Source organism: Oryx dammah, unplaced genomic scaffold (assembly GCF_014754425.2).
Source record: "Oryx dammah isolate SB20612 unplaced genomic scaffold, SCBI_Odam_1.1 HiC_scaffold_16, whole genome shotgun sequence".
NCBI lineage: Eukaryota > Metazoa > Chordata > Mammalia > Artiodactyla > Bovidae > Oryx > Oryx dammah.
The window spans coordinates 10,558,252-10,585,769 of NW_024070200.1; the positions used below are offsets into that span (position 1 = coordinate 10,558,252).

Genomic DNA, 27,518 nt, shown 5'->3' on the forward strand with positions numbered 1-27,518 from the left:
TCAATGGACATGAGTTTGGGTGGACTCCCGGAGTTGGTGATGGACAGGAAGGCCTGGCGTGCTGCAGTTCATGGGGTCGCAAAGAGCTGGACACGACTGAGGACTGAACTGAACTGAATTTATCATTTGTCCCGTCAGACAGAATTTTCATATATAGTTATGCAAAAGTTATTAAGTATTATTTGAGTATTAAGTAGTAATCTGTCCATTATTAAAATTAGTTACATCTATTTATGAAAGGTTATTAAACCATGAGGTGTTAGTCGCTCAGTCAACTCTTTTTGACTCCATGGACTGTAGCCCACCAGGCTCCTCTGTCCATGGAATCCTCCAGGCAAGAATACTGGAGCGGGTTGCCATTCCCTTCTCCAGGGGATCTTCCTGTCTAAGGGATCGAACCCGGGTCTCCTGCATTGCAGACAGATACTTTACTGCTGAGCCACCAGGGAAGCATTAAGCCATAGCGTGTTTATTTATGTACTTACTTTTTATTTTGACTGTGCTGGGTCACTGGTGCTCAGCTTCTCCTGGTGGCCACTCTCTAGCTGCGGTGTGCGGGCTTCTCATTGTGGTGGCTTCTCTTGCTGTGGAGCATGGGCTCTAGAGAGCATGGGCCTCAGTAGTTGTGCACACGGGCTTAGTTGCGCCATAGCACATAAAATCCTCCCAGACCAGGAATTGAACCCTTGTCCTCTGCATTGCAGGCAGATTCCTAACCACTGGACCACCAGGGAAGTCCAAGCTTCTGATCACATTCAGTGCGCCGCCCCCCCCCCCCGCCCCGATCCTTTCAGGCACTCAAGCTAAAAACCCTGGGATCCTCCCTGATCACTCTCTCTTCTCCAGCCCCTCATCCAGTCCACCAGGGGATCCCAGTAGCCCCACTTTAAGAAATACCTGCAGTCTGGTCCCTGCCCCCCATCTCCATGATCCTCAGCATCTGACTGCGGCACTCAGCAGCTTCCAAATGACAGCAAGAGTGGTCTGGATCCTGTCCTCTGATTCTTCAGAACCAGAGCTGCAGGGGGTGCAGAGACTGCTCCACCCTCCTCCCCTCCTTCCCCCACCCACCTCTGCCAGACAGGGTATTCTGGCTCCCTCTTTTCTAGATTCTGGGGGTGCCAGTATCCCATACCACCTCAGCTGTGCTGTTGCTGCTGCTGCTAAGTCACTTCAGTCATGTCCGACTCTGTGTGACCCCATAGATGTCAAATGTGCTAGGGAGCCTTATGTTGTCTTTTCCAAGTTCTTTTCACAAAAAGAAATAGGGAGAAAAGCAAATAGCGTGTGTTAACCCATACATAAGGAATCTAGAAAAAAGGTTCTGATGAGAGTTGGACTGTGAAGAAAGCTGAGCGCCGAAGAATTGATGCCTTTGAACTGTGGTGTCGGAGAAGACTCTTGAGAGTCCCTTGGACTGCAAGGGGATCCAACCAGTCCATTCTGAAGGAGATCAGCCCTGGGATTTCTTTGGAAGGAATGATGCTAAAGCTGAAGCTCCGGTACTTTGGCCACCTCATGCGAAGAGTTGACTCATTGGAAAAGACCCTGATGCTGGGAGGCATTGGGGGCAGGAGGAGAAGGGGACGACAGAGGATGAGATAGCTGGAGGGCATCACGGACTCGATGGACGTGAGTCTGAGTGAACTCCGGGAGTTGGTGATGGTCAGGGAGGCCCGGCGTGCTGCGATTCATGGGGTTGCAAAGAGTCGGACACGACTGAGTGACTGGACTGAACTGAACTGAACTGAGCCTATTTGCAGGGCAATAACAGAGACACAGACACAGAAAACAAACATGTGGACCCTGGGGTGAGGGGAGGGGAGGGTGGGATGGACTGGGAGGCTGGCACAGACACACAGACACCCCATGTGTAAGGTAGACAGCTAGCAGGGAGCTGCTGCACAGCACAGGGAGCTCAGCTCTGTGTTCTGTGATGACCTAGAGGGGTGGCGGGGCAGGAGGGAGGCTCCAGAGGGAGGCCATATGTGTACCCACTTACAGCTGATTCACGTTGCTGTGCAGCAGGAACTAATCCAACATTGTAAAGCAATTATGTTCCAATAAAAAATAAGTATACAGTGACAATTTTTTTTTAAAGAAAGAAAGGAGCAGAGGCTTCCCTGCTGGTCCAGTGGTTAAGACTCTGTGCTTCCATTGCAGGGGACCCTGGGTTTGATCCCTGGTGGGGGAACTAAGATCCTGCATGCCAGTGTGTTGCAGCCAAAGAAACACAGAAACAGTTGTTCTAGCCAATCAGTACATCTCCCACACCAATCATTTCTTTATTGGAAAATCACTTTTTGAAAAACCATCCATTAGGCTTATTAATGTGGGTTTTGGATCCAACATCCCAGATCAACCTAACGTTGATGCTAGTTAGCCAGAGCAAGCCAGCCACCTCTGTCAATGCTAGATCCCCCTGAAGTGTCTATTACTAATGGGATTCCTCAGTTGTTAATTCACTATCCCTAGGATGTACAAAAAAAAAAAAAAATTGCCACCTCCCTCATGTCTGTGCTGAGTGTTTTAAAGGCATCATAAACACTTGACCACTCAAAACATCGGAACATCTGGCTTTTCTAGGTGGGTGTTACTTTTCCACCTGCCCAGTGCCCTGCCCAGTGAGTCCATATGCAGCCATTGAGATGAACTGGGCACACGCTATGGGCCAGACAGAGCACTGAGACTGGGCCTACAACAAGGAACTAATCCTGCCTCATAGTGCTTATAATCCTGGGAGGGGGAGATGCTGTAAGTGATGGCTCAATACAGCCTTTCTCGAGACTTCAGGACAAGAAATTGGAGCTAGCGATGTGACTCAAAAACATCCTCCTGGGCACAAGCACTGAGAAAGCCCCCTGAGGGCAGTGCAGTCACCCCAAGTGGCATCTCTGCCCCTTGGGGAATGACGGCCACCGTGCGCCAAGGCAGGCAGGAGCTGGGACTGGGGCTGTGGCACCCATGTCCCTACCCGCCCCCACCCCTGTGCTGGACAGATAACTCAGCACAGGGATGACGAAGGTCGGGAAGGAGAATTTCAGAAGGCCCCCGTTCCAGCTGCCAGTCACGGTCGGACAGCCAGGGCTCCTGCATCACAGGGTGATCATATGAGTCAACATAAACAGTCCTCAGGAAAATACCTTGCCAACTGTTGGCACCCCTTGAAGTCTACCCATTAATGTCATTGTTCTGACTGTTTCTATACCAGGAACATTTTAAAACAACAAAGATGTTTCTTTCTAGCTCCTTTCCCAGCTGGGAGTTGAGGAGAAAAGACACCTGTTTGTGCAGAGTGTTGTCCTCCACAATATCCCTCACTGTCTGCCCAGCATCCTCCAACCCACTCCAGCTCAGGACCATGCACAACCCAGGGGACCCTTTGCATTCTGCAATGTGGGGCTGATCTCTGGTACTAATACACCCTCTACCGTCCCCAGCTCAGCAGATTCACAGGAATTGTGTTCAGAGGCCGCGGTTTAAAATGAAATGCTATGGAACTTATTCGGGCTTACCACGTGGCACTAATGGGAAAGAATCTGCGTGCAATGCAGGAGATGTAAGAGATCCGGCTTCCATCCCTGGGTTAGGAACGTTCCCTGGAGGAGGGCATGGCAACCCACTCCAGGATTCTTGCCTGGAGAATCCCATGGACAGAGGAGCCTGGTGGGCTACAGTCCATAGGATAGCACAGAGTTGGACACGACTGAAGAGACTTAGCACACACACACAGAGACTGAAGCCGAAAATTAAAATCTGTCTGTACCAAAGAACAAAAGTTACTTAAGAAAGGAGGCTGATGTTGCTGCTCTCTGTAACAATGTCATTGCAGGGACTTCCCTGGTTGTCCAGTGGTTAAGACTTCACCATCCATTGCAGAAGGTGCAGGTTCCATGCCTCAAGCCAAAAAAACAAAATATAAAACAGAAGCAATATTGTTACAAACTCAGTAAAGACTTTTAAAAAATGGTCCACGTCAAAAAAAAAAATCTTCAAAAAAATATTATCATTATTGAAGATGAGAGGATGTAGTTAAAGAATTTTTAAAAGCCCTTTTCTCCAAGAGTTTTCAACACATAATAGTCCAGGATCTATTACCATAAAGAGGAGCTGACTGGCCAGGGGACTCTGAGTTAGGAGCATGGCTCGGGTGTCAGGTGGACACCAGTGTGAATCCCAGCTCTGTTCCCCCTAGCTGTGTGACTGTGGATGGGCTACTGAACCTCTCTGAGCCTGGGTCCATAGCTCTAAAACAGGAACAGTGCTACCTGCCTCGGTGAGATTGTTGTGAGGGTTGAATGAGACACCGAAGATCAGGTGTGATACTCAGTATCATTCGGCATAGAGGCTGCCACTGTTGCTATTCAATGTTCACAGGGGTCTGGGCAGAGGGAGGGCTGGATACTGCAGCCCTTCTTCCTCTAGCTCAACCCCTGCTCCCCAATCAAAATAAGAAGTGCCCCCAAGGGACCCACCACATACGGGCAGAGGCATGGCCCTTGGGAGGAAGTGGGGGCTTCTCTGTAAAGACAGGGTCCCTCAAAGGAATCTAATGTGCTCATTTGTTCATTTACTGAGTATTTGTACACCTGCTGTGTGCCAGCACAAAGGAGAGGATCACGAATCACATGCGGATGATTCCAAGATTTCAGGCTGGGAGGAAATGAACCCAAGTATTTAGTGAGACGCGGTCGTGAGAGGTGAGCACGGGCATTGTAGGAGCTCACAGAGCCTAGCCCCATCCAGATGGAAGGAGAGAGGGTGGCTGTCAGGAAAGGCTTTCTCAAGGAGAGATCTGAACTGAGTCCTGAAGAAGGAGCTGAGTTAGCCTGAGAAGGAGGAGGAGTGGAGACAGGGTTCCAGGCAGTGGGAAGAAGCGGCTGGCTCCCATGGGACTCTGAACCCCGTAAAATGTCAGATGTAAGCCAGGAGAATATCATGTATTGGGTACCTACTAGGTACTTACATTAAATCATCAAGCTGTCAGCATGCTCAGTTACTCAGTCATGTCTGACTCTTTTACAATCCCATGAACTGTAGCCTGCCCGGCTCTTCTGCCCATGGGATTTGCCAGGCAAGAAATACTGGAGTGGGTTGCCATTTCTACAGGGACAACCTCTCAGAACAAGCTGCAAAATGAATACTATTTCTCCACTGCAAAGGAGGGATCTAAGGCTCAGAAAGATGAGTAACTCGCTCAAGGGGCCCCACAGATGCCAGCCAGGACTCTGGTATTCACATTCAGGTCCTTGGAACCCCAGCATCATATTTCCTATGTAGCCTACGGCCTCTGCTCATCTTTGTTTTTACAACAATAGCTTTACTGAGCCCATAATTTGCGTATGAAAAATTCATCCATTGTACATGTCTAATTCAATGATTTTTTTTGTTCGTTCATAACATTCTGCAGCATCATCTCTATCCAGTTATAGAACTTTTTTTCAATTACCAGAAATGTCCTCAAGCCCATTTTAGCCTAGTCTAGTAGGTGTTCTTGTTCCCAAAAGAGTGTGTGTGGTGGGTCTGGCTGCTCGCTGCTCAAAAGACAATAAACAGGCCAAGTTGGTGGAAAGGAAAGTTTGCTTCATTTCAGATGCCAGCAACTGGGAGGCGGGGGATGGAGTATGGAGGGTGGCAGATGTCTGTCCAAAGGCTGACTCCCCACCTTTTGGTAACCATGGGGCAAGAGATTTTATACTTGGAGGGGTGAGGTGTGGGGATGGGGGGAGCTATAGCAGAAACAACACCATCATCTCTGACAGTCATTTTGAAATCGGTCATCAGTGGTCTGACCAGCGTCGTCCTGGGTGTTTTAGGTACAGTTAACCATCAGTTCCAGGGTCTGTTTGTTCCTATTTTGTTGAGGCCAGTTCTTGGAACTGTAGCAGCTTATGTCATGGCTGCAGCCTGGGCATCGTGTAGTTAACGTCTTCCACCTGGTGTTTTAGTATCTGTAAGACAGCTCACAGGATATGGCTCAGAATATTATTTTTAGTCCTTGAGAAGGATCTAAAGGGCCTCGACTGTGCTTAATGACTGCATTATTATTATTTGGTCCCCTTGGCTGTTTTCCTTTCTTTCTGCTTTTCCCATTTCTTTGATTAAACTCATTCTGCCAGGCAAGTTTTCCCCAGACAAAGGCAGGCAGAGGACTTGGGGCGAGAGGGTTGGGGAGGCAAGGATCATAAGATCCTGCTGTTTCGTCCTCAGCTCCAGGTCACCACTAATCCGCTCTTCCTAAAACTTTACCTTTCCTGGATTTATTACATTAATGATATGGTATGTAATCTTTTGAGTCTGGCCTCTTCTGCACTTCCTTAATGACTAATGATGCTGAGCACATTTTCATGTTCTTATTAGCTATTCACATGTCCTCTTTGGTAAAATGTCTATAGTCTTTTGCCCATTTTTAAATTAGATAGCTTTTCTCTTTATTATTATTTGTTATTAACTTTTATTGGGGTATAGTTGCTTTACAATGTTGTGTTACTTTCTACTGCACAGCAAAGTGAATCAGCTATATGTTTATATATGCCCCCTCTTTTTTTAGATTTCCTTTCCACTTAGGTCACTGCAGAGCACTGAGTAGAGTTCCCTGTGCTATAAAGTAGGTTCTCATTAATTGTCTATTTTAAACACAGTCTCAATAGTGTATAAGAGTGTTATAAGAGTTATGTGCATATTTAAGACGGAAGTCCCTAAGTAGATCTACATTTCACAAAAATTTTCCCCAAGTCTGTGCTTAGATGTTTCATTTTCATTATGTCCAAAACACCAAAATTTTAATGAAATCTAATTTATCAATTTTTTTTTATTCTTGTCTGATTCATGCTTTCGGTGTTAGATCTAAGAAAACTTTGCTTAAATCAAGGTCACAAAAATAATTTCCTCCATTTTCTTACAAAAATGTTAGGATTTTAACACAAACATAAAACTAAGGCCCGTTTAAGTTGAATTTGGTATATGCTGAGTGGTCCCATCACTTCATGGCAAATAGATGGGGAAACAGTGGAAACAGTGTCAGATTTTATTTTGGGGGGCTCCAAAATCACTGCAGATGGTGATTGCAGCCATAAAATTAAAAGACGCTTACTCCTTGGAAGGAAAGTTATGACCAACCTAGATAGCATATTCAAAAGCAGAGACATTACTTTGCCAACAAAGGTCCATCTAGTCAAGGCTATGGTTTTTCCAGTGGTCATGTATGGATGTGAGAGTTGGACTGTGAAGAAAGCTGAGCACCGAAGAATTGATGCTTTTGAACTGTGGTATTGGAGAAAACTTGAGTCCCTTGGACTGCAAGGAGAGCCAACCAGTCCATTCTAAAGATAAGTCCTGGGTGTTCATTGGAAGGACTGATGCTGAAGCTGAAACTCCAATACTTTGGCCACCTCATGTGAAGAGTTGACTCATTGGAAAAGACCCTAATGCTGGGAGGGATTGGGGGCAGGAGGAGAAGGGGACGACAGAGGATGAGATGGCTGGATGGCATCACCAACTCAATGGACATGAGTTTGGGTAAACTCTGGGAGTTGGTGATGAATAGGGAGGCCTGGCAAGCTGCGATTCATGGGGTCACAAAGAGTCAGACACGACTGAGCGACTGAATTGAACTGAACTGAACTGAACTGAACTGAAAGCTAAGGATATAGGGGTTTTTGTTTGTTTGTTTTACCTTTGCATATGAATGGGCTTCCCTCATAACTCAGTTGGTAAAGAATCCGCCTGCAATGCAGGAGACTCTGGTTCAACTCCTGGCTTGGGAAGATCCCCTGGAGAAGGGATAGGCTAGCCACTCCAATATTCTTGGGCTTCCCTTGTGGCTCAGCTGGTAAAGAATCTGCCTGCAATGCAGGAGACCTGGGTTCAATCCCTGGGTTGGGAAGATTCCCTGGAGAAGAGAAAGGTTACTCACTCCAGTATTCTGGCCTGGACTATAGTCCATGGGGTCACAAAGAGTCAGACATGACTTAGCAACTGAGCACACTCCCCACTTAATTATCTTGGCACTTCCTTTTCTGATACAGGTCTTTAAAGTTATAAATTTCCCTCTCTCAGCTGCTTTAGCTGCATCCCATAAATTATGATATGCTGATATTTTTGTTTCAGTTAGTTTAAAATATTTTTACTTTCTCCACGATATCTTCTTTGAATTATGCAGAAGCGCTTTGTTTATTTTCCAAATATTTATGGTTTTCTTTCAGATTTCTTTCTGTTATAAAAGTGTTGTAGTGAGACAACAAGTTGTGGTTGTTTGATCACTAAGTTGTATCTGACTCTATTGTGACTCCATAAACTGTAACCCGCCAGGCTCCTCTGTCCATGGAATTTCCAAAGCAACAAGACTGGAGTGGGTTGCCATTTCCTTCTCCAAAGGATCTTCCCGGACCAGGGACTGAACCCGTGTCTTCTGCTTGACAGGAGGATTCTTCAGCACTGAGCTACCTGGGAAGCCCACCCAGGCAACATACTTCTTATTTCTCTTCTCAATTTATTGTTAGACCTGTTTTGTTGAGAAGACTATATACTATCCTTAATGGCATTTCCCATCATTTTAGCCTATTTGTATCTTTGAATCTAAGCTGTATCCATTGTAGATAGCATATAGTTGGGTCTTGGGTTTTTATTCAGCCTGAGAGTCTGTTTCAATTAAATGCAAAGTTTAATGCATTTGTATTAATACATTTATTGATATATTTGAATTATATCTCACATTTTGCCAACCTCATACCCATTTTGCTTTTCTGTTCCTTATTTATTGCCTTCTTTGGGGGTAAGTAAACATTTTTAGTGAATCACTTTAATTTCTCTTTGAATTTTTTTCTTTTTGCTCTAGGGATTGCAATATAGTCTTAAATTATCATAATCTGCTTCAAAGTAGTATTAACTTAATTTCAGTAAAATATACGACATTGAGCCCAATATAGTTTCACATCCTTCCCCTCCTTTGTGCTATTCCATCACATGCTCAATCATGTCCAACACTTTGTGACCTCATGGACTATAGCCCACCAGGTTCCTCTGTCCATAGGATTCTCCAGGCAAAAATACTGGAGTGAGCTGCTGTTTCCTCCTCCAGGTTGTGCTATTATTGTGTATATATATATATAGTATGTACGTGCATGCATGCAAAGTCACTCGAGCTGTGTCCGACCCTTTGCAAACCTATGGACTGTAGCCCGCCAGGCTCCTCTGTCCACGGGATTCTCCAGGCAAGAATACTGGAGTGGACTGCCATGCCCACCTCAAAGGGATCTTATATACGTATAAATGCAACAACACATTGTTCTATTTATTGCTTTATACAATCTTATGCAATTTAGAGAAAATAATAATGAGAATATATATTTAGAGTTTTTTATATTTACCTACATATTTACTATTTTTGGTGGTGCTGGCAGTTTAGTCACTAAGTCATGTCCGACTCTTGGCGATCCCATGGAGTGGGAACCTACCAGGCTCCTCTGTCCTTGGGATTCTCCAGGCAAGAATACTGGAGTGGGTTGCCATTTCTTTCTATAGGGGATCTTCCAGACCCAGGAATAGAACCCAGGTCTCCTGCATTGCAGGCAGATTCTTTACCAATTGAGCCACAAGAGCAATTTTTTTTTTTTACCATTGTTTATTTCTTCCTCTAGATTGAAGTCACCATCCGGTATCATTTCCTTCCAATCTGAAGGACTTTCTCTAGTATTTATTGTAAAAAAAGTTTCTCTAGCAACTATTCTCTGAATATTTATTTATCTGTAAATGTTATTTCACCTTCATTTTCAAAGGGAAGCTTTGCTGGAATTCTTTGTTGACAGGTTTTTCTTTCCTTCAACACTTTAACTATGTCATCCAAATGCATTCCCCCTCCATTCTTCCTAACTAGAAGTCAACCATTAATTGTTGTGTTATTCATTTGCATGTGATAAGTTATTTTTCCTCTTGCTGCTTCACTTCTACTGTATGATCATAAAGGATTTGATTTAGGTCATTCCTCAATGGCCTTATGGGGCTTCCCTGATAGCTCAGTTGGTAAAGAATCCACCTGCAATGCAGGAGATCCCAGTTCAATTCCTGGGTCGGGAAGATCTGCTGGAGAAAGGATAGGCTAGCCACTCCAGTATTCTTGGGCTTCCCTTGTGGCTCAGCTGGTAAAGAATTTCTCTGCAATGAGGGAGACCTGGGTTCTGTCCTTGAGTTGGGTTCCCTTCCCTGGAGAAGGGAAAGGCTACCCACTACAGTATTCTGGCCTGGAGACTTCTATGGACTGTATAGTTCATGGGGTTGCAAAGAGTCAGACACAGCTTAGCAACTTTCACTTCACTTCACTTCGGTGGCCTATTTCTCTTCAGTGGTTTTCCCTACTTATTTCAATTTAGCTCTGAATTTTGAAAAAAGGAGCTCATGATCTGATCCGCAGTCAGCTTCCAATCTTGTTTTTGCTGACTGTACAATTTCTCCATCTTTGGCTGCAAAGAATAATCAATCTGATTTCAGTATTGACCATTTAGTGATGTCCATGTGTAGAGTTGTCTCTTGTGTTGCTGGAGGAGGGAATTTGCTTTGACCAGTATGTTCTCTTGGCAAAACTCTGTTAGCCTTTGTTCTGCTTTATTTTGTATTACCTGCCTGTTACTCTGGGTATTCCTTGACTTCCCACTTTTGCATTCCAGTCCCCTATGATGAAAAGGACATCTTTTGGTGTTAGTTCTACCAGGTCTTGGAGGTCTTCATAGAACTGTTCAACTTCAGCTTCCTTGGCATTAGTGTTTGCACTAACTACCACTCTTAGGGGTAGTTCTTTGGCATAATTAATTTGATTACTGTGATATTGTATGGTTTGCCTTGGAAATGAACCAAGATCATTCTGTCATTTTTGAGATTGCACTCAAGTACTGCATTTCAGACTTTTGTTGACTATGAATGTTACTCCATTTTTTTCTAAGGGATTCTTGCCCACAATAGTAGATAAAATGGTCATCTGAATTAAATTCACCCATTCCATCCATTTTATGTCATTGATTCCTAAAATGCCAATGTTCTTGCCACCTCCTGATTGACCACATCCAATTTACCTTGATTCATGGATCTATGAACATTCCAGGTTCCTATGCAATATTGTTCTTTCCATCATCAGACTTTACTTTCACCACCAGACACATCCACAACTGGGTGTCATTTCCGATTGGCCCAGGCTCTTCATTCTTTCTGGAGCTATTTCTTTGCCTTTCCACAGTAGCATGTTGGACATCTACTTTGGTACAAGTTGACCCCTTCTTTGGTATAATTGTTCTTCAGTTTATGGGTCACCTGCCTGCTGGCTCTATGGTAGGGATAATAGCAATCTCCTCCAAGAAGACTTATGCCAACATGCCATGTCTCCCAGAACTGCTTCTGCCAGTGCCTCTGTCTCCACGGCAGGCCACTGCTGACTCATGCCTCCACAGGAGACCTCCAACACTCACAGGCAGGTCTGGTTCAGTTTCTTGCAGGGGTCACTGCTCCTCTACCCTGGGTCCTGGTGTGCACAAGGTTTTGTTTGTGCCCTCCAAGAGTCTCTGGCAAGTATAGGGTTTGATTTTAACATGACTGAGCCCCTCCTGCCATCTTGTCGTTACTTCTTGGTCTTTGGATGTCAGGTATCATTTTTTGTTGGGTTCCAATATCCTCCTGTTGAGGGTTGTTCAGCAGCTAATTGCAAATTTGGTGCTTTCACAGGAGAAGATGAATCCTTCTACTCTGTCCTCTTGGCATGGGTTCATTTCACATGCTAACAAGGCAATGCTCAAAATCCTTCAAGCTATGCTTCAATAGTACATGAACTGAGAACTTCCAGATGTACAAACTGGATTTAGAAAAGGCAGAGGAACCAGAGATCAAGTTGCCAACATTCTTGGCTCACAGAGAAAGCAAGGGAATTCCAGAAAGTATCTTCTTCAGCTTCATTGACTATATTAAAGCATTTGACTGTGTGGATCACAACAAATGGTGGGAAATTCTTAGAGATGGGAATACCAGACCACCTTACCTACCTCCTGAGAAACGTGTATGCAGGGCAAGAAACAACATTTAGCACTGGACGTGGAACAACAGACTGGTTCAAAATTGAGAAAGGAGTACATCAAAGCTGTATATTATCACCCTGCCTATTTAACTTATATGCAGAGTACATCATGCAAAATGCCAGGCTGGATCAGTTACAAGCTGGAATAAAAATTTCTGGGATCAACAATCTCAGATATGCAGATAATAACACCCTAATGGAAGAAAGCAAGGAGGGACTAAAGAACCTCTTAATGAAGGTGAAAGAGGAAAGTGAAAAAGCTGACTTAAAACTCAACATTCAAAAAACTAAGATAGTGGCATCCAGTCCCACACTGCATGGCAAATAGGGAAAAAGTGGAAACAGTGGCAGATTTTATTTTCTTGGGCTCCAGTATCACTGGGGACAATGACTGCAGCTATGAGATTAAAAGACACTTGCTCCTTGGAAGAAAAGCTATGACCAACCTAGACAGCATATTAAAAGTGGAGACATTACTTTGATGACAAAGGTCTGTATAGTCAAAACTATGGTTCTTCCAGTATTCATGTATAGATGGAAGAGTTGGACCATAAAGAAGGCTGAGCACTGAAGAACTGATACTTTTGAAGTGTGGTGCTGGAGAAGACTCCCGAGAGTCCCTTGGACAGCAAGGAGATCCAATCCATCAATCCTAAAGGAAATCAACCCTGAGTAATCATTGGAAGGACTGATGCTGAAGCTGAAACTCCCGTCCTTTGACCACGTGATGCAAAGAGCTGACTCACTGGAAAAGACCCTGATGCTGGGAAAGATCGAAGGCGGGAGGAGAAGGAGGCAACAGGGAATGAGATGGTTGGTTGGATGACATCATCAATTCAACTGATATGAGTTTGACACACTCTGGGAGATGGTGAAGGACAAGGAAGCCTGATGTGCTGCAATCCATGGGGTTGCAAAGAGTTGAATATGACTTAGCGACTAAACAACAATAATTGCTTTACAACGTGATATATATTTTTGCTGTACAACAAAGTGAATCAGCTATATATATACATATATCCCCTCCCTCTCGAACCTCCCTCCCACACCCCATCCCACCCCTCTAGGTCATCACAGAGCTGTATTGCTTATTGTTCAACCATATTTTGAAAGAAATTGTTTTCAAACACCTCAAGCCAATAAAAGTTCTACTTTCTGATGATGGATCTGTGTGCAGGCCAATGAGTCCATTCAAACCTCATGTACCACCATATTTTACTTTCCATCTTTCTCTCTTACTTCCCTGAGGGCCAGGGAGGTGTGGGTAGCTTGGATCTACTCCAGTCTCTGGTGCCCGTGTGCAGAAGCACCTTTCAACTTGGGACATGCAGAGAGCTCATCAAGCCCCCTACAGCTGTCACACCTCTTGGAACTCCTTGTTTAATCCCATGTTAATCCACTGGTTAATCCATTGATTGATCCAAATACAGCTCCAGGCTAACAGAACCACTGCCCCCACCCCCAACCCATGCTCACACATGCTTTGCTTGTCACCAGTATTATCTCTTTAACTGACAATGTTCCAAGTCTGGTGAGTCTGCCCTGGCAGCAGCTGTCGGACTCTGGATAGACCACCCACCAGCAGAACCCCAGACAAGCATGTCAGAGACTCCCTCTGTCCTTACACAGAGTTCAGTATGTTCATTAATGAACCTTTATTTTCATCACCCTTCATCTTTGTTGTGGGCCTGTGGTGAATTTCTATAGCACTGAAATGGTTGTTTTTTTGTCGATTTTGTCCACTTCTTTAGTTGCTATCGAAGAGAACATTTGGCAGTCACTGCACCCCACCATAGGCAATGGCACCCCACTGCAGTACTCTTGCCTGGAAAATCCCATGGATGGAGGAGCCTGGTAGGCTGCAGTCTATGGGGTCATGAAGAGTTGGACATGACTGAGCAACTTCACTTTCACTTTTCACTTTCATGCATTGGAGAAGGAAATGGCAACCCACTCCGGTGTTCTTGCCTGGAGAATCCCAGGGACGGGGGAGCCTGGTGGGCTGCCGTCTATGGGGTTTCACAGAGTTGGACATGACTGAAGTGACTTAGCAGCAGTAGCAGCAGCAGCACCCCACCATGTCAGAACTGAATTTTGCCTAGACTTGGGAAAACCTTGCAGGTAAAGCCTTGACCACCACTCTCCCAGGGAACCCCAGCCAATCCCAGCATCCAGAAGCCCCTCTTCAGGCTTCCTTGACAATATGTTGACTCCTGCCTGTTTTTAAGACTTCCAGGAATAGTTACTCCACCTCCGTGAGTTGTCCTGATTATTAACTGTGCTCTTCTCTTTCCATACGCAGCTCCTCAGTGCAGTGTGTGCTCTTCAAGAGCCAGCCAAAAGGTGGCCCACGGTCCTTTTACATGATTGTTTCTTCCTCAACACCAAGATATCCTTGAAGCTGGGGGTTCTCCTCAAGGGTGAAAATCAGGCCCTAAGCATCATGCCCCTCCCCTCGCCACCCCCCACCCCTGTACCTAGCCCAGAGCATGGATCTTACTAGAAGCTAAGTAAGTGTTTGTTGAAATAACACATGAGTAATTGAGTGAATGGTAGTTCCAACAGTACCACAATCCATTGATTTGTTCACTGCTTCACTGGAACTGCAATGATTCACTTCTTGTTTTGTCTGTACAGTATTTGAACACAGTTATTTGGCCAAGTTAGTATTAATCCAGGTTTATCCATTTCACTACACCAGTGGCAGTATAAATAAGTCATTGACAGAGGCAAAGAGCAACATCAGTAGATAACAGCAGGCTCCCCTGAAGGGTAAGTCAGCTTTCTTCTCTTGGGGACAGTGAGGTTCTACACGGGTAAGTGTTTTATTGCTCTTTTGCTATGGTTCAAGTAGCCTCTGCCTTGGGCAAGACAATGAAAGATCCAGGATAACAAGGATGTGTATATTTTCTAGAATCTCCTGCATCCACTGCTCTCCCCACCCCGTAGCTCTCTTCCACTCACTGGCTCTCTCAACCACAATGTCCTCCATTCTCACCAACCCTTCTCCCACTCAGATGAGGTAGACGGAGGAGGAGATGAAGGGGGCAAGGCTGGGAGAACAGTGGTTGGCAGTGAGAGGTAGGGGCTAATTGGAGGAGACAGTGCAGGACTGATGTAGACTGCTTAGGATCGGATTGCTGAGTCGGGTTGGCAGGAAACAGGGTATGGCAGGACTTCTCTGACACCTTGGACTCCATCCCCTTGAAACTCATGGGGAACCAAGAAACAGAAGTGATTGACACTCTGAGGAGCCCACTCTGGCTGCAGGGTGTCCGGAAATGTTGGTGGGGGGAAGATTGACAGGCGGGTGATGCTGTCATGGCAACTTGGGCTGCATAACAAAATACCATAACCCACATGGCTTAAGCAATAGAGATGTACTCTCTCACAGCTCTGAGGCTGGAAGTGCAAGGTTAGGGTGCCAACATGGCTGGATTCTGGATCGAGTTCTGGCTTGTAGATGGCTGTCCTCTCGTTGTGTCTTCACTGGACCGCATCTTTGTGGTGCACGCTCAGGGACAGAGTGGGGAAAGCCCATACTCTGGTGTCTCTTCTTGTACGGGCAACTAATATATGCCTGCACACAAGGGACACTCATGACCTCATCTGACCCAAATTACTTCCCAAAGGCCTTCCTTCCAAATACTGTTCCATTCAGAGCTAGGGATTTTGACATAGGAATTTAGAGGGGCATAAACTTTCAGTTCACAGTAGGTGCTATTTAAGTAGCATGATAAGGGACACCAGGGGTGGCAGGGATAATGCAGGGAAGTGGACCCTGTACCTGGAACTGAGCTGGGTGCCATAGGGAACTAAGGAAGTGAGGACAGGCCCTGCCTTAAGGAGGTAAAACAGCACAAAATCAGGCCATGGTTCTCATCTTTTTCCTTTCCATCAGTGCGGCCAGAAATCCTGCCATCTGCGCTCCTTTAGGTGCAAGGCCTGGCTTCTGGTCTCAATCGTGGGGTCACACTTGGGGACATTCGTTCCTTCATTTATGATTGCTCACTCAGTTGTGTCCAGCTCCCTGTAGCCCCATAGACTGTAGCCCTCCAGACTCCCCTGCCCATGGAGTTTTCCAGGCAAGAATACTGAAGAAGGGTGCCATTTTATACTCCAGTGGATTTTCCTGACCCAGGGATCAAACTTGTGTCTCTTATGTCGCCGGCAATGACAGGCAGATTCTTTACCACTAGCACCTCCTGGGAAGCCCAATATGGGGACAGAGAGGGGTTTTTGCCTGACAGTGGGTGATGAGCAGTAGCTGATGGCACGGACAGGGCTTAAGTGAGGCAACCAGGATTTCCTGAGATGACCTTCACCAGGCCCTTGGTTAAGCCGATGTTCAAGTTGTCTGAGCACCACACGGGGTTCACTTTAGAAATCACACCAGCATCTCTAAAGTCGGATTTGGCAGGCCTGCATCTGGACTTTGGGCTGCTAGCAAGTTGCTTTTGGAAAGGTTGAATTTTCATGTTAAAATCTGGATTTTTAGATGCTTCAGAAACAAATCAACAACAACAAAGAAAGACACCTGGCACCACTGCCCCTGAACTGATCCTAGTCACAGCTGGAGCCAAGTAATGCCAGCCCCTTCAACCTGGGCACATTGGCCCATTTTCCACAGGCCCCAGAGTGCCTTATTTAACTACATTTGCTGTCTTTCCATGTGGGTATTTCTGGCCAGACCTCTGTGGGTGCTGGAATCTGCAATCTTTGCTCTCTCTCCTCTTGTTTCTTTCCTTTCCACACTTTTCAGGATTGTGTCATGAATCTGTATTTTAAAAAAAAGAAGAAAATGTGTGGATGGAGAAGACCCACTTGCAGGGTCAGCTAGAGGCAGAACTAAATCTCTCTTAACCAGGTCACTTTAATTTGTCGTAAGTCAGGTTCCAAAATCCTCATTAGACCTTCCTCATTGGACTTAGCTGCTTGCTGCTGCTGCTGCTGCTAAGTCACTTCAGTCGTGTCCGACTCTGTACAACCCCATAGACAGCAGCTCACAAGGCTCCCCTGTCCCTGGGATTCTCCAGGCAAGAATACTGGAGTGGGCTGCCATTTCCTTCTCCAGTGCATGAAAGTGAAAAGTGAAAGTGAAGTTGCTCAGTCGCTGACTCTTAGCAACCCCATGGTCTGCAGTCCACCAGGCTTCTCCATCCATGGGATTTGCCAGGCAAGAGTATTGGAGTGGGGTGCCATTGCCTTCTCTGTTGGACTTAGCTAGCATTCTCCAATCCAGGACTAATAGCAACCCCACCCAGGTAAGCTCCATATAGATAAAATGAGCCTTTTTCAACCCCTACAGCATTGAGAACACGTTCCATAGAATATTCACCCATATACCTCTTCCTTCCACTAACAGCTCTGGGTTGCCACAGAAATGTCCCACAGGAGAATGCATCTGGCCCTGTCTCTGGTCTTCATCCTTTGTGGCCTGTTTAATAGCATCTTCTGTGAAAAGCAACATCACTCTCAACAGCGCGAGAACCTAGTCTTATTAAAGAAAATTTCAGCTTTCTCCCAGAAGATGGAAGCTCACCCTAAGGCTTTTGCCCAAGAATTTTTCAAGGCTTTGATAACTGAGGATCCCCAAAAGAATATCATCTTCTCCCCTGTGGCCATGACCATCACCCTGGCCACCCTCTCCCTGGGGATCAAATCCACAATGAGCACCAACTACCTTGAGGACCTGGAACTTGAGCTCAAACTGTTGGATGCACACAAGAGCTTACAGCATCTTGTCCACATGGGGCATGAGCTAGTGAAGCACAAGCAACTGATGCACCAGGACATTCTCTTTCTCAACAGCAAAATGGTGGTCAACCAGATGCTTCTGCAGCAGATAAGAAAGCTGCAGGAAATGGACGTCCAGATGATTGACTTTACAGATACAGAAAAAGCCAAGAAGGCCATCAGCCACCACGTGGCTGAAAAAACACATATGAAAATCACAGACTTAATCACCTACCTGAACCCTAAGACCATCCTATATCTTTTCAACCACATTTTCTTCAAAGGTGAGGCTTATTAAGTGCATGAATTCCTGTTTTGGGTAATCTTTGCCCTTGTGTTTCCTAACAGGTTTAAGTCAGAAAAAAAGAGAAAAAGCCATAATTTTTGTCAGTATATCTCATTTTCTCAGAAACCAGTAGATCCAACTTTTAATTGACTTTGCTATCACTGCATTGTCTAGCATTTTTCAGTGTTTCTTCTCTTAATCCTCTCAGTCATCTTGTTTGTGGTGCTTAAGATATTTTGGAATAAAATGTGATCACTCTCGCTGATAAAAAAGGGGAAAACAAAGAAATCTTTTTTTTTTGCAGAGCCATGAACATAGGCTAATTCGTTTGTCTTGTATGGTCAGGTTAGTGCGAGATGAGATGCTTTCTGCAGCTGTGTCGAGTGTTGAATTCAGGGTCACACACCAGGTTTCTAAAATATCAGTGTGAATTCCTGGTCACAGATCTTGACATCATCAGTGTTTCTTCAGGTGGCCTCAGAGTTACCCCTCGCTGGTGTCTATTCACGTCCTCTTCCTCCACTCAGCATCTCCTGTCTCCTTCTTCCACTGACTCTCAGCTGTGACGTCTCCTACTGCCCGAATGGGGACAAGAAAGCAGGTCAGGCAAGATGTCCTCCACGTGCTGTCGGAGGCACACACACCTCCCCTCTCACTCTCCCCTTCCATCACAGTGAAGAAATAGCTGTGCCCTCGTCATCCTCAAGGTGGCTCCCTTTCTGTCTTCCCTGCCCAAGGACTCCTTCACCTTGCTCTTCCCCTAGAGCCTGTCCTTTCTTGACTCCTTTGCTGTTTTCTCTTCTCCTGAATTCGAAGTGTCTCTCAGCTCACCTGGGTCCACAACCTCAAACACTGTCTGTACGCTATTCCCTAGTCTCTAGATGAGGCCCAGACCACCTCCCCTGAGGTCCAGATTCTAAAACCTTTTGGGGGATGTTTCACAGACCCTCAAACACAATCCCCCAACCTGGCGCCACCCCCAATACCCTGTGTCTCCTCATCTCAGAGAATCACAGTGCCATCTACCCAGCTGCTCCAGACAAAACCTCCAGATCCAAGAACACAAGTCATATGGGTTCTGCCTCCAGAGTCGACCTGGAATGTGTTGACTTCTTGCCATCTGAGAAGCCTAGCCCAGAGGTTTCTAGCCCAGGCCAACAGTAACTCTTGCCTAGATGACTTTCCAAAGTTGATTACGCTGTTGCCATTCATGCCTGCCTCCAACCTCTTCTCCATTACAAGGCCAGAACAGTTTTCTTAAAACATAAATCAGCTCTCTGTTTCATTCATTGCTCTAACCTCAGTATGTAGTATTGTACCTGGAACCCGTAGTATGGTACCTGGAACATATTTTGAGTTCAAGAAAGTTTAGATTTAAATGATTCAACTCATGGATATTCTATTACTGATTAAACAGGGTTCCTACCAGGACATGAATAATATTTGTCCTGTGTATGATAAGTGAGGGAACCGCTCACAAAACAGTGCTTCCCAGGATAGGATGTTTGCTGAAGCCACTGGGACCATCTGTTATTTACATTTAGGCCCACAGTTCCAAACTACGTACCTGGGACATAAAAAGTGTTCCCCAAATTATCTTTTTTTTTTTTTTTTTTTACTGCACTGTGTGGCCTAAGGAATCTTATTTCCCCAACCAGGGATTGAACTTGTGCCCCCTGCTTTGGGAGCAGGGAGTCTTAACCACTGGACTGCCCTGGAAGTCCCAACATGAATGATCTTGGAGGGATCATTCCTCTGGATATTTCAGGGAACTCTCCAGCATGATTCCCCCTTGGCAGTGGTGGTTTAGTTGCTAAGTCATGTCCAACTCTTTGCAACCTCATGGACTGTAGCCCTCCAGCTTCCGACAGTTTTCCAAAAGCTTTATCCATACCACTCTCTAGAAAGCAAGCAGTAACAACAGAACAGAGAGGACCACAAGTCTGCCTCTAGAATCAGAAGCAAGACTAACACTTGTAGAGATTTTCCAGACCAGACCAGATGGCCATTACTCTGGGCGATGGATGCCTTTTTTAACTGGTGTGTACTTTGAATTTTTCTTGATCCAAAGGGAATTCCATTATTTAAAATAGAATTTCACACAGGGATGTGCATGTGTACTGAGGTGTGTATGCCTTTCTGATAAAAAGCTTACCTCCTTGAATAAAATTAATATACTTTATTTTAAATAATTAATTTTTTGGAGTATAATTGCTTTACAATATTGTGTTAGCTTCTACTGAACAACAAGCCTAATAAATTTTAAATAGATTTCTTTACCATTCTTTGAACCCTTAAAACACTCAAATGCAATAGAAATTTTCAAAGAAGGGATGCTGTGATCAATGTTTCCTAAATTATTTGATGACAAAATCTTTTCTTGGTGTTATAGTTCCAAAGGCAGTTATTTTGGTAAACATCTTTTGAGAAATAACAGAGTTAAAGAAACTGTAGGGTGATTATTTTTGAAAATCATGTGTTTGCCTTTATTTCCTTTGCACCAGTCTAGAATTTTAACTATTCTGCTCACTAGAGTCAAGGTGTCGCCTTAAACGGACTGCTTCCTTCTCAAGCAGATCACCTCTGGGGGCCCCAAACATGAAGGTGGTGATGACTTTTCCACCAGATCACTCTTTGACTTTTCCTTCCTGACTTTCCCAGGCATCTTTAAAAGAGCTTTTCAGCCCAGTCTCACCCAGAAGGAGGACTTCTTTTTGAATGACCAAACCAAAGTGCAGGTGGACATGATGAGAAAGACAGAACAGATGCTTTACAGCCGGTCAGAGGAGCTATTTGCTACGATGGTTAAGATGCCTTTCAAAGAAAATGTGTCCCTAATTCTCATGCTCCCAGATGCAGGACACTTTGACAATGCTCTTAAAAAGATGACTGCTAAGCGAGCTAAACTTCAGAAAACCAGTGACTTCAGGTATGCTATTCTGAAGAAATACTTTAGATTCGAATTAGACTTTTGCTCTGCCCTCACTTCCTCTATGTAAAAGCTTTATTTGGGCGGCAGGGGTGGGTGAGTTTGGCGTCTGGTTATTTCTTAGGATAGTTGTAGAAAGTGAAACGAAGCAAACAGGAAGAATGGTGGCCTGAATCCCATTACCAAGTCGGAAGCCCCTTAAACTGTTAATTATGGTTCTTATGGTGACATGTACAATATCAGAAACCCACTTCGTAAAAGATCAAGTTGGATACAGAGAGGAATTATTGGAAAGATACATGGGAATTTCACGAAACTTACAAAATACATGAAATGGAATTTCAGGGAGTAAACACAGCCAGGTCTCAAGAGGGCTTGGAACAAGGGGCAGCAAAGTCACCCGGAACTCCGTCTCTCTTGTCACAAGTCCTTGTTTCTACCTCTCCAGCTCAGCAAACCAGCTTTCCCACACACATTAGTACGCAATCCACTCACCCTCAAAATATTTTCGGAGCATCTATTCTATGCCAGAAACTGCTTGGTGCTGGAAATACAATGATTAGCCAAACACATCTCTGTTCTCATGAAATTTTCAGTCTGGTGGGAAAGGTAGAAAGTCAACTAACAAATATGCAGCTTCAAATTGTAGAAAAGCTAGGAGAGAATGAGCAAGGTATATAACATAATTCAGTGGCGGAGTGTTCATCAGGGATCTTAAGTAGGAAATGATCTTAAGGAAGTAAATGTCAAGCTAAGACCACTATGGATAGACATGACTCTCTTCCGTTCAATCAGATGCTCCAACCCACTCTACACTGAGCATCTTTCAGTTCCAATTACGTATTCATGGAAGAGAGAATTGAATCGATCCAGCTTAAGTACCGTGTCCATCGGGCTCCAATCAATGAGGATAAATTACATAGCAAAAGTGTGATCTTCAATGGTCCACTGATCTTAGTGGCGAGAGTCGGGGAACAGTCTTCGGGCAACAAATGTGCAGATTGGGAAGAAATCTGTGAATAGCATTTACTCCTACAGTTGAGAGCCACCACAGAGTGGATCTGTCATTTTCTGCCACAGCTGTGCGTCCCACAGTATTCCTAATTGGGGCAGAGGGGATTCAGCCGTGGAGGAACCCAGCTGAGTGGGTCGCTATCCAATCAGAAGCTCAACACACATTGACACAGGCTAAGATGGATTGGCCTGTGAGCAACCAAAAATGTTGGGTGAGAGGGCTGGCACTACACATTCTAATGCTTTGTTCAGTTGCTAAGTCATATCTGACTTTTTGCAATCGCTTTCTAATACTCTCCCTTAGTTACAGAGTTGCTGATCTGTAGAAGGAGTCCTCCTTTCTGTTTCAAAGATTATCATCTGAGACGGAACTTCCTCTCCTGTGAAAACTCCCTATGCTCTGCCTGCGGCAAGAGGACCCCATGTCCCCCAACCCCTCAGCACGTTTAGGGTCACCACACAGTAGTTCAAACTGCTGCTTCCAGATGGAGGGTTAGAGGGACTCCGAGCTGGATGCCCTTGGTCTGACCTTCATCTTCTCTTGTATAGAAAGCCTGTGAAGGGAGTCATTTGAATAGTAAAGTGTATTCTGAGTTAGTGGTTTGCTTGGAAATTCAGCTCAGACCCCAGCGTCTTTAATCTCCTCCCCAAGCAAGCCCTGAGAGCAAACACTTTCATTACCTTTTCACTAGGAAAAGATCTTTCAGCCTAAGCAAGGTGCAGCCTGTGGATGCCAGGACAGAGACATAGCTCAGCTTCCTTGTCATTTTCATTCTCAACAGACTGGTGCACTTAATTTTTCCCAAGTTCAAGATCTCCTCCAAGATAAACTTGAAGCATCTGCTTCCCAAGATTAACTTAAAGCATCTGCTTCCCAAGACTGACCCCAAACATATGCTGCCTACCACAGCAATTTCACAGGACGTCACATTGAAGGCTCTCCTGCCTAATTTGGAGGTGAGTGGGGGCAATTTCTAGGGTCTCTGTTTTATTATCCACCACTGCTAAGTCACTTCAGTCGTGTCCAACTCTGTGCGACCCCATAGACAGCAGCCCACCAGGCTCCCCCGTCCCTGGGATTCTCCAGGCAAGAACACTGGAGTGGGTTACCATTTCCTTCTCCAATGCAGGAAAGTGAAAAGTGAAAGTGAAGTCACTCAGTCGTGTCTGACCCTCAGCAACCCCATGGACTGCAGCCTACCAGGCTCCTCCGTCCATGGGATTTTCCAGGCAAGAGTGGAGTGGGGTGCCATTGCCTTTTTTGATTATCCGCCACAGCCCTGATTGAAAATCAGTTTTTTAATACAGCAGTTATAGCTTTTATCTGCCCAGATCCCTGGGCTTTCGGGATCCTTTCGTCATTCACTCACTCAAAGGTTATTGCTTTAAGCCCTGGAGGCACTGGGGGGTAAAGTCATGGGCCATCCAGACAACGTCTTACTCTCATAGCTGTTATGTTCTACTGACAGGGCAGACAGTGAGCATGCCCACAGACCTGTATGCTCTGCGTCCACCCGCAATATATCATCTGAAGGAAAGAAAGCAGAGAAACCAGGAACAGTGGGCTGGGGTGCAGTGGGCAGGCATTAGAAGGGCTGGGTTGGCCTTTATGCCAAGTGTTGGATAAAGGCCAAGGGAAAGCAAGGGGGTATATGCCTCAGGACTCGTGTTCTAGGCAAAGAGACCAACCAGTGTATCCAAGGGGATGTGAACCCAACATTTTTTAAGAACCCCAAGAAAGCCCAGGCAGCTTGAGTGATGAGTGAGGCAGAGTCTGGTAGGAGGTGAAGGCAGAAGTCAGGCAGAGCCGGGTCACTTGGGTCTCCCAGGCCCTGGATAGGACTGGGGTTTTATTTGATCAACATGGGAGATCACCAAGGCTGACATGAGCATTTTATGAAAGATCACTTTTTGCCATGTGGAAAACAGGCAGTGTCCCTGGAGGAAGAGGGAACTCAGTAGGAAGTTTGGCGGGTAACCTGGGTGAGAGATGTTGGCGGTTAGACGGGGCATTCAAGGGAGAGTTAACAGTGATGAGAAGGTGCTGTGGGCTTTTTAGACAGAGCTGGGGAGTGGGAAGGGGAATCGGGTTGTGAGCTAGAAGAATGAGAAGCAATGGAGCCAATGTCTGAGGCAGGAAAGACGAAGGAGGGGCGGGTCTTGGGCAGGCAGAGACTAGCTCCGCTAAACTGGAGATACCAGTTAGACATTTGGATGCCAGGAAGCATCTGCTCATGAGATAATTTTACCCACCCTGGTGGACAAAGGGGTTGCCCTCCAATGACTCCGCCAAGGTCACTAACTAGCTGACTGCCTTGTGGCTGCCCTGTAACACTTTGCCCAGAACGTAAACAGCATCACAGTCTCATCCTGGTACAGCGCTTGACAAACGACGAAACACTTTCTCACGGTTTATCTCACTCAGTCTCCCAATGAACCCAAAGAACTCTGTTCTTTAATTGGGAGATGAGGGACCTGCTGATCAGAGACATCGGATGGAGTTCCCACGGTTGGGACCCCACAGGCATGCTGTGCTTTCCATGGCCCAGTGGGTATAAGTAAGTAAGTGTTAGTGGCTCAGTCGTATCTGACTCTTTTGCAGTCCTGTAGACTGTAGCCTGCCAGGATCCTCTATCCATGGGCTTTCCCAGGCAAGAATATTGGAGTGGGTTGCTATGCCCTTCTCCAGGGGATCCTCCCAACCCAGATGTCCAGGTCTCCTGCACTGCAGGCAGCTTCTTTGCTGCCTGAGCCACTAACAAAATCCACCCAGCAGATGTGCCCTGAGTGCTGGGTTTGAGAGATGCTGGGCTCTTCACAATCCAGTACAAACAGTGTCATGGCCGAGTTCTCCAGCAGGGCCTCCTGCAGGTCGGGGGTCATGTGTGTTCTGGCACAAGCTCTTTTTCTCAGAGGGAAAATTGTCCTTGGTTGGATGGAGACAAGAAAACCTAGCTCCCTGGTGGTTTTCATCACATCCTCTTATAGAAGTGTTGGAAAGGACTCTCTCTCAGTTATTTTGCGGGATTTTTTCTAAGCCTTCAGACCACCCAGACTTCCTCTGTGTTTTCTTCCCCTTTCCTCCCTTTTACATGCACAGACTCCTTGAGTCATCCACCCAACCCTGAGGATGTCTGAACCCAACAATCCCCAACCCTAGTATTGACCCCTCTTGGGGACATCTGACGTTGAAGAGCGAATTCAGTTGCTGGGAGCCAAGGGCAGCTTTCCAGGAGTGGAAGCTAGCCTTCCTCCAACTGCTGGTGGCTTTCCAGGAGTGGAAACCAGCCTTCCCTCACCTGACATCAGCTGTCGGGGGAGGCTGCCCCTTGATCTTGCCATAGGAGATTGCTGGGCACATCCTACCCCCACTCCAGCCAGCTTGGTCTGGGGCTAACCCAGAATCTGTGTCTTCCAGGCCCTGCATCAAGTTGAGATAGAGCTGAGCGAGCATGCCTTTACTACGGACACAGCCATTCGCACAGATAATCTGTTGAAAGTCCCCATGGAGGCAAAGGAGGTCCCGGTGATCGTGAAGGTCAACAGACCCTTCTTGCTGTTTGTGGAGGATGAGATGACTCAAACAGACCTCTTTGTGGGCCAAGTCCTCAACCCCCAAGTTGAGTAGAGGCGGGGCCATGCTGTGCAGCACAGGAACTTAGCAGGCCATGAATAAAAAGAGTACAATTCACCAGCCGTGCATCAGAGCCACTGGAACTGAGAAGCGTGATCTGGGAATGGAGTGGGGACGGGCCTCCACTGGTCTTCCGTCCAGGAACAGACCGGCATAGGGGATTGAGGGGGTCTGCCAGGGACTTTTGGCCAGGATGTCTTCCCTCCTGGAACAAGGCTGACATAGGCAGAGAAGCAATTCTAAGTGGGTGAGCAGGTGCAGGAGGGCTCTTTCAGTCGAGGGCTGTCTCACAGCCTTGCTTCCTGCCCAACTGGCAGTCAGAGCATGGCGCCTCATCTGTACTTTCCCTCTGCCCCCTGTCCCCTGCCCCCTTCCCCCGGCAGCCCCAGGGAGAGGCAGGTCCCACTACAGAGAGGAGGCTGGGAAGAGGACAGACCCCTGGGGGGGCTTCCGTGTGTTCATCCAGCTCCAGGGAGAAATGGGGGTACCAGAGAGGTTGAAAGTCCCAAATATGTTGACAGCATCTTCTCTGTCCCTCACCTGGTCTGTTTCCATTTTTACAGCAAGCTTCTAGTAGTAGTTGTAGTTCAGTTGCTGTCCTGTCCAACTCTTGCAACCCCACAGACTGTAGCCCACCAGGCTCCTCTGTCCATGGGATCCTCCAGGCAAGAATACTGGAGTGGGTTGCCATTTCCTTCTCCAGGGGATCTTCCCGACCCAGGGATCGAACCTGGGTCTCCTGCATTACAGGCAGGTTCTTTACCAACTGATCTAAAACAGCCTTCTATGAGAGAGTTATTATTGCCCCCTACCACACAGGAAGTAAAAGCAATGTGGGGAAAAAGGACAATCATGCACAGAGTAGAGAGTGTGTGTGTGTGTGTGGCTGGGACTTGGGTATTACCCAGCTGGCTATGAACTTCCTTGGACATATAGAATCAAGGAGTCTGATGGCAACCAGACATTTGACAAGTCAGGTCCAGAGGCCAAGGGCACAAAGACATCTAAACAGGCTGACCCAATAGTGATGCCCACACAGCAGGACCTTGCCTGGATGGGTTAGCTCAGCATAGCAGCCAGAGAAGACTAGGCCAGATGGTGAAATGAAACTCTTCTGGTAGAAATTCCAGGTTCAATGCTGAAAACATAAGGCCAGGAGTGAGATGGGTGGACAAAAATGGGGCAGGGGGCACTGACTCCTGAGCCACGTAATGACATGACCAAGACAGAACCTCCTTGGGGCCACCAGTAGACCGGGAGCCTTGGACTGGACAAGAGAGACCTGGGCCCCCTCAAAACATGAAAAGTCCCTCTGTGGTGGGATTTGGGACACAACCCAAGTGTGCTCTTCTGGGGATGATGTAAGCCTGAAGGAACCCCATCCACTACCAGAGGAGTCATTTCAGGGCTAGAACTTTCATTCTTTTAACAAAGATGCCCAAGAAAAGGCCTTGCCATTGGCATTATCACTTAAACCCAAGCTGCAAGAAAAGAGAGGCCTGGGGATGGGCCACAAGAGTACTTTGGAAAAGTAGTTCAGTAAAGGAGCTAACTCGAGAGAAGAACCATGAGGTGGATCATTTTAGAAAATGTGGAGGAAGCAGAGTCAGAAGCATAAGCAAAGGAAGAAGGCCAGGAGACCCACGCTTGGGCTCGGATCATATCCAAGCAGATGCAAGGCAGAAGCAGAGAGGGAAGGTGATCATAGAAGATGCTGAGGGCCTGGTTCTGAACTTAGTGGCCCCAGCCTGCAGTGGCTTGAAGCAGGTTTTCAGTTCCTTGTCAAAGACTGAGGTCAGGTTGCTGGAGGGAGAGAGCCAGTTCCTAATCACTAGACTAGTGGTCAGTGACAAGGCCCTGGCCCCTT

General features: G+C 46.2%; 1 protein-coding gene across 2 annotated transcripts; it reads left to right on the forward strand.

Annotated features, from left to right (window-relative positions):
- Window positions 1–6,260: 6,260 nt before the first annotated feature.
- On the forward strand, window positions 6,261–25,711 carry LOC120874963 (uterine milk protein). Of its 2 annotated transcripts, none has more exons than XM_040256579.1 (5): window positions 6,261–6,279; window positions 17,418–18,072; window positions 20,736–21,003; window positions 22,800–22,974; window positions 25,436–25,711. In XM_040256579.1, exons 1-5 carry the CDS (start codon window positions 6,277–6,279, stop codon window positions 25,643–25,645), a joined length of 1,311 nt encoding a protein of 436 aa, XP_040112513.1. In that variant the 5' UTR covers window positions 6,261–6,276; the 3' UTR covers window positions 25,646–25,711. The 2 variants fall into 2 exon arrangements, with proteins under 2 accessions (XP_040112513.1, XP_040112514.1); XM_040256580.1 differs by lacking the exon at window positions 6,261–6,279 and adding an exon at window positions 14,761–14,824 and having other exon boundaries at window positions 25,436–25,702.
- Window positions 25,712–27,518: the final 1,807 nt, after the last annotated feature.

Bases quoted from the DNA above. Each gene is read 5' to 3' on its own strand.
- LOC120874963 (XM_040256579.1), top strand. The intron at 18,073-20,735 runs GTGAGGCTTATT...TGACTTTCCCAG, and splicing joins CAACCACATTTTCTTCAAAG to GCATCTTTAAAAGAGCTTTT. The intron at 22,975-25,435 runs GTGAGTGGGGGC...TGTGTCTTCCAG, and splicing joins CTCTCCTGCCTAATTTGGAG to GCCCTGCATCAAGTTGAGAT.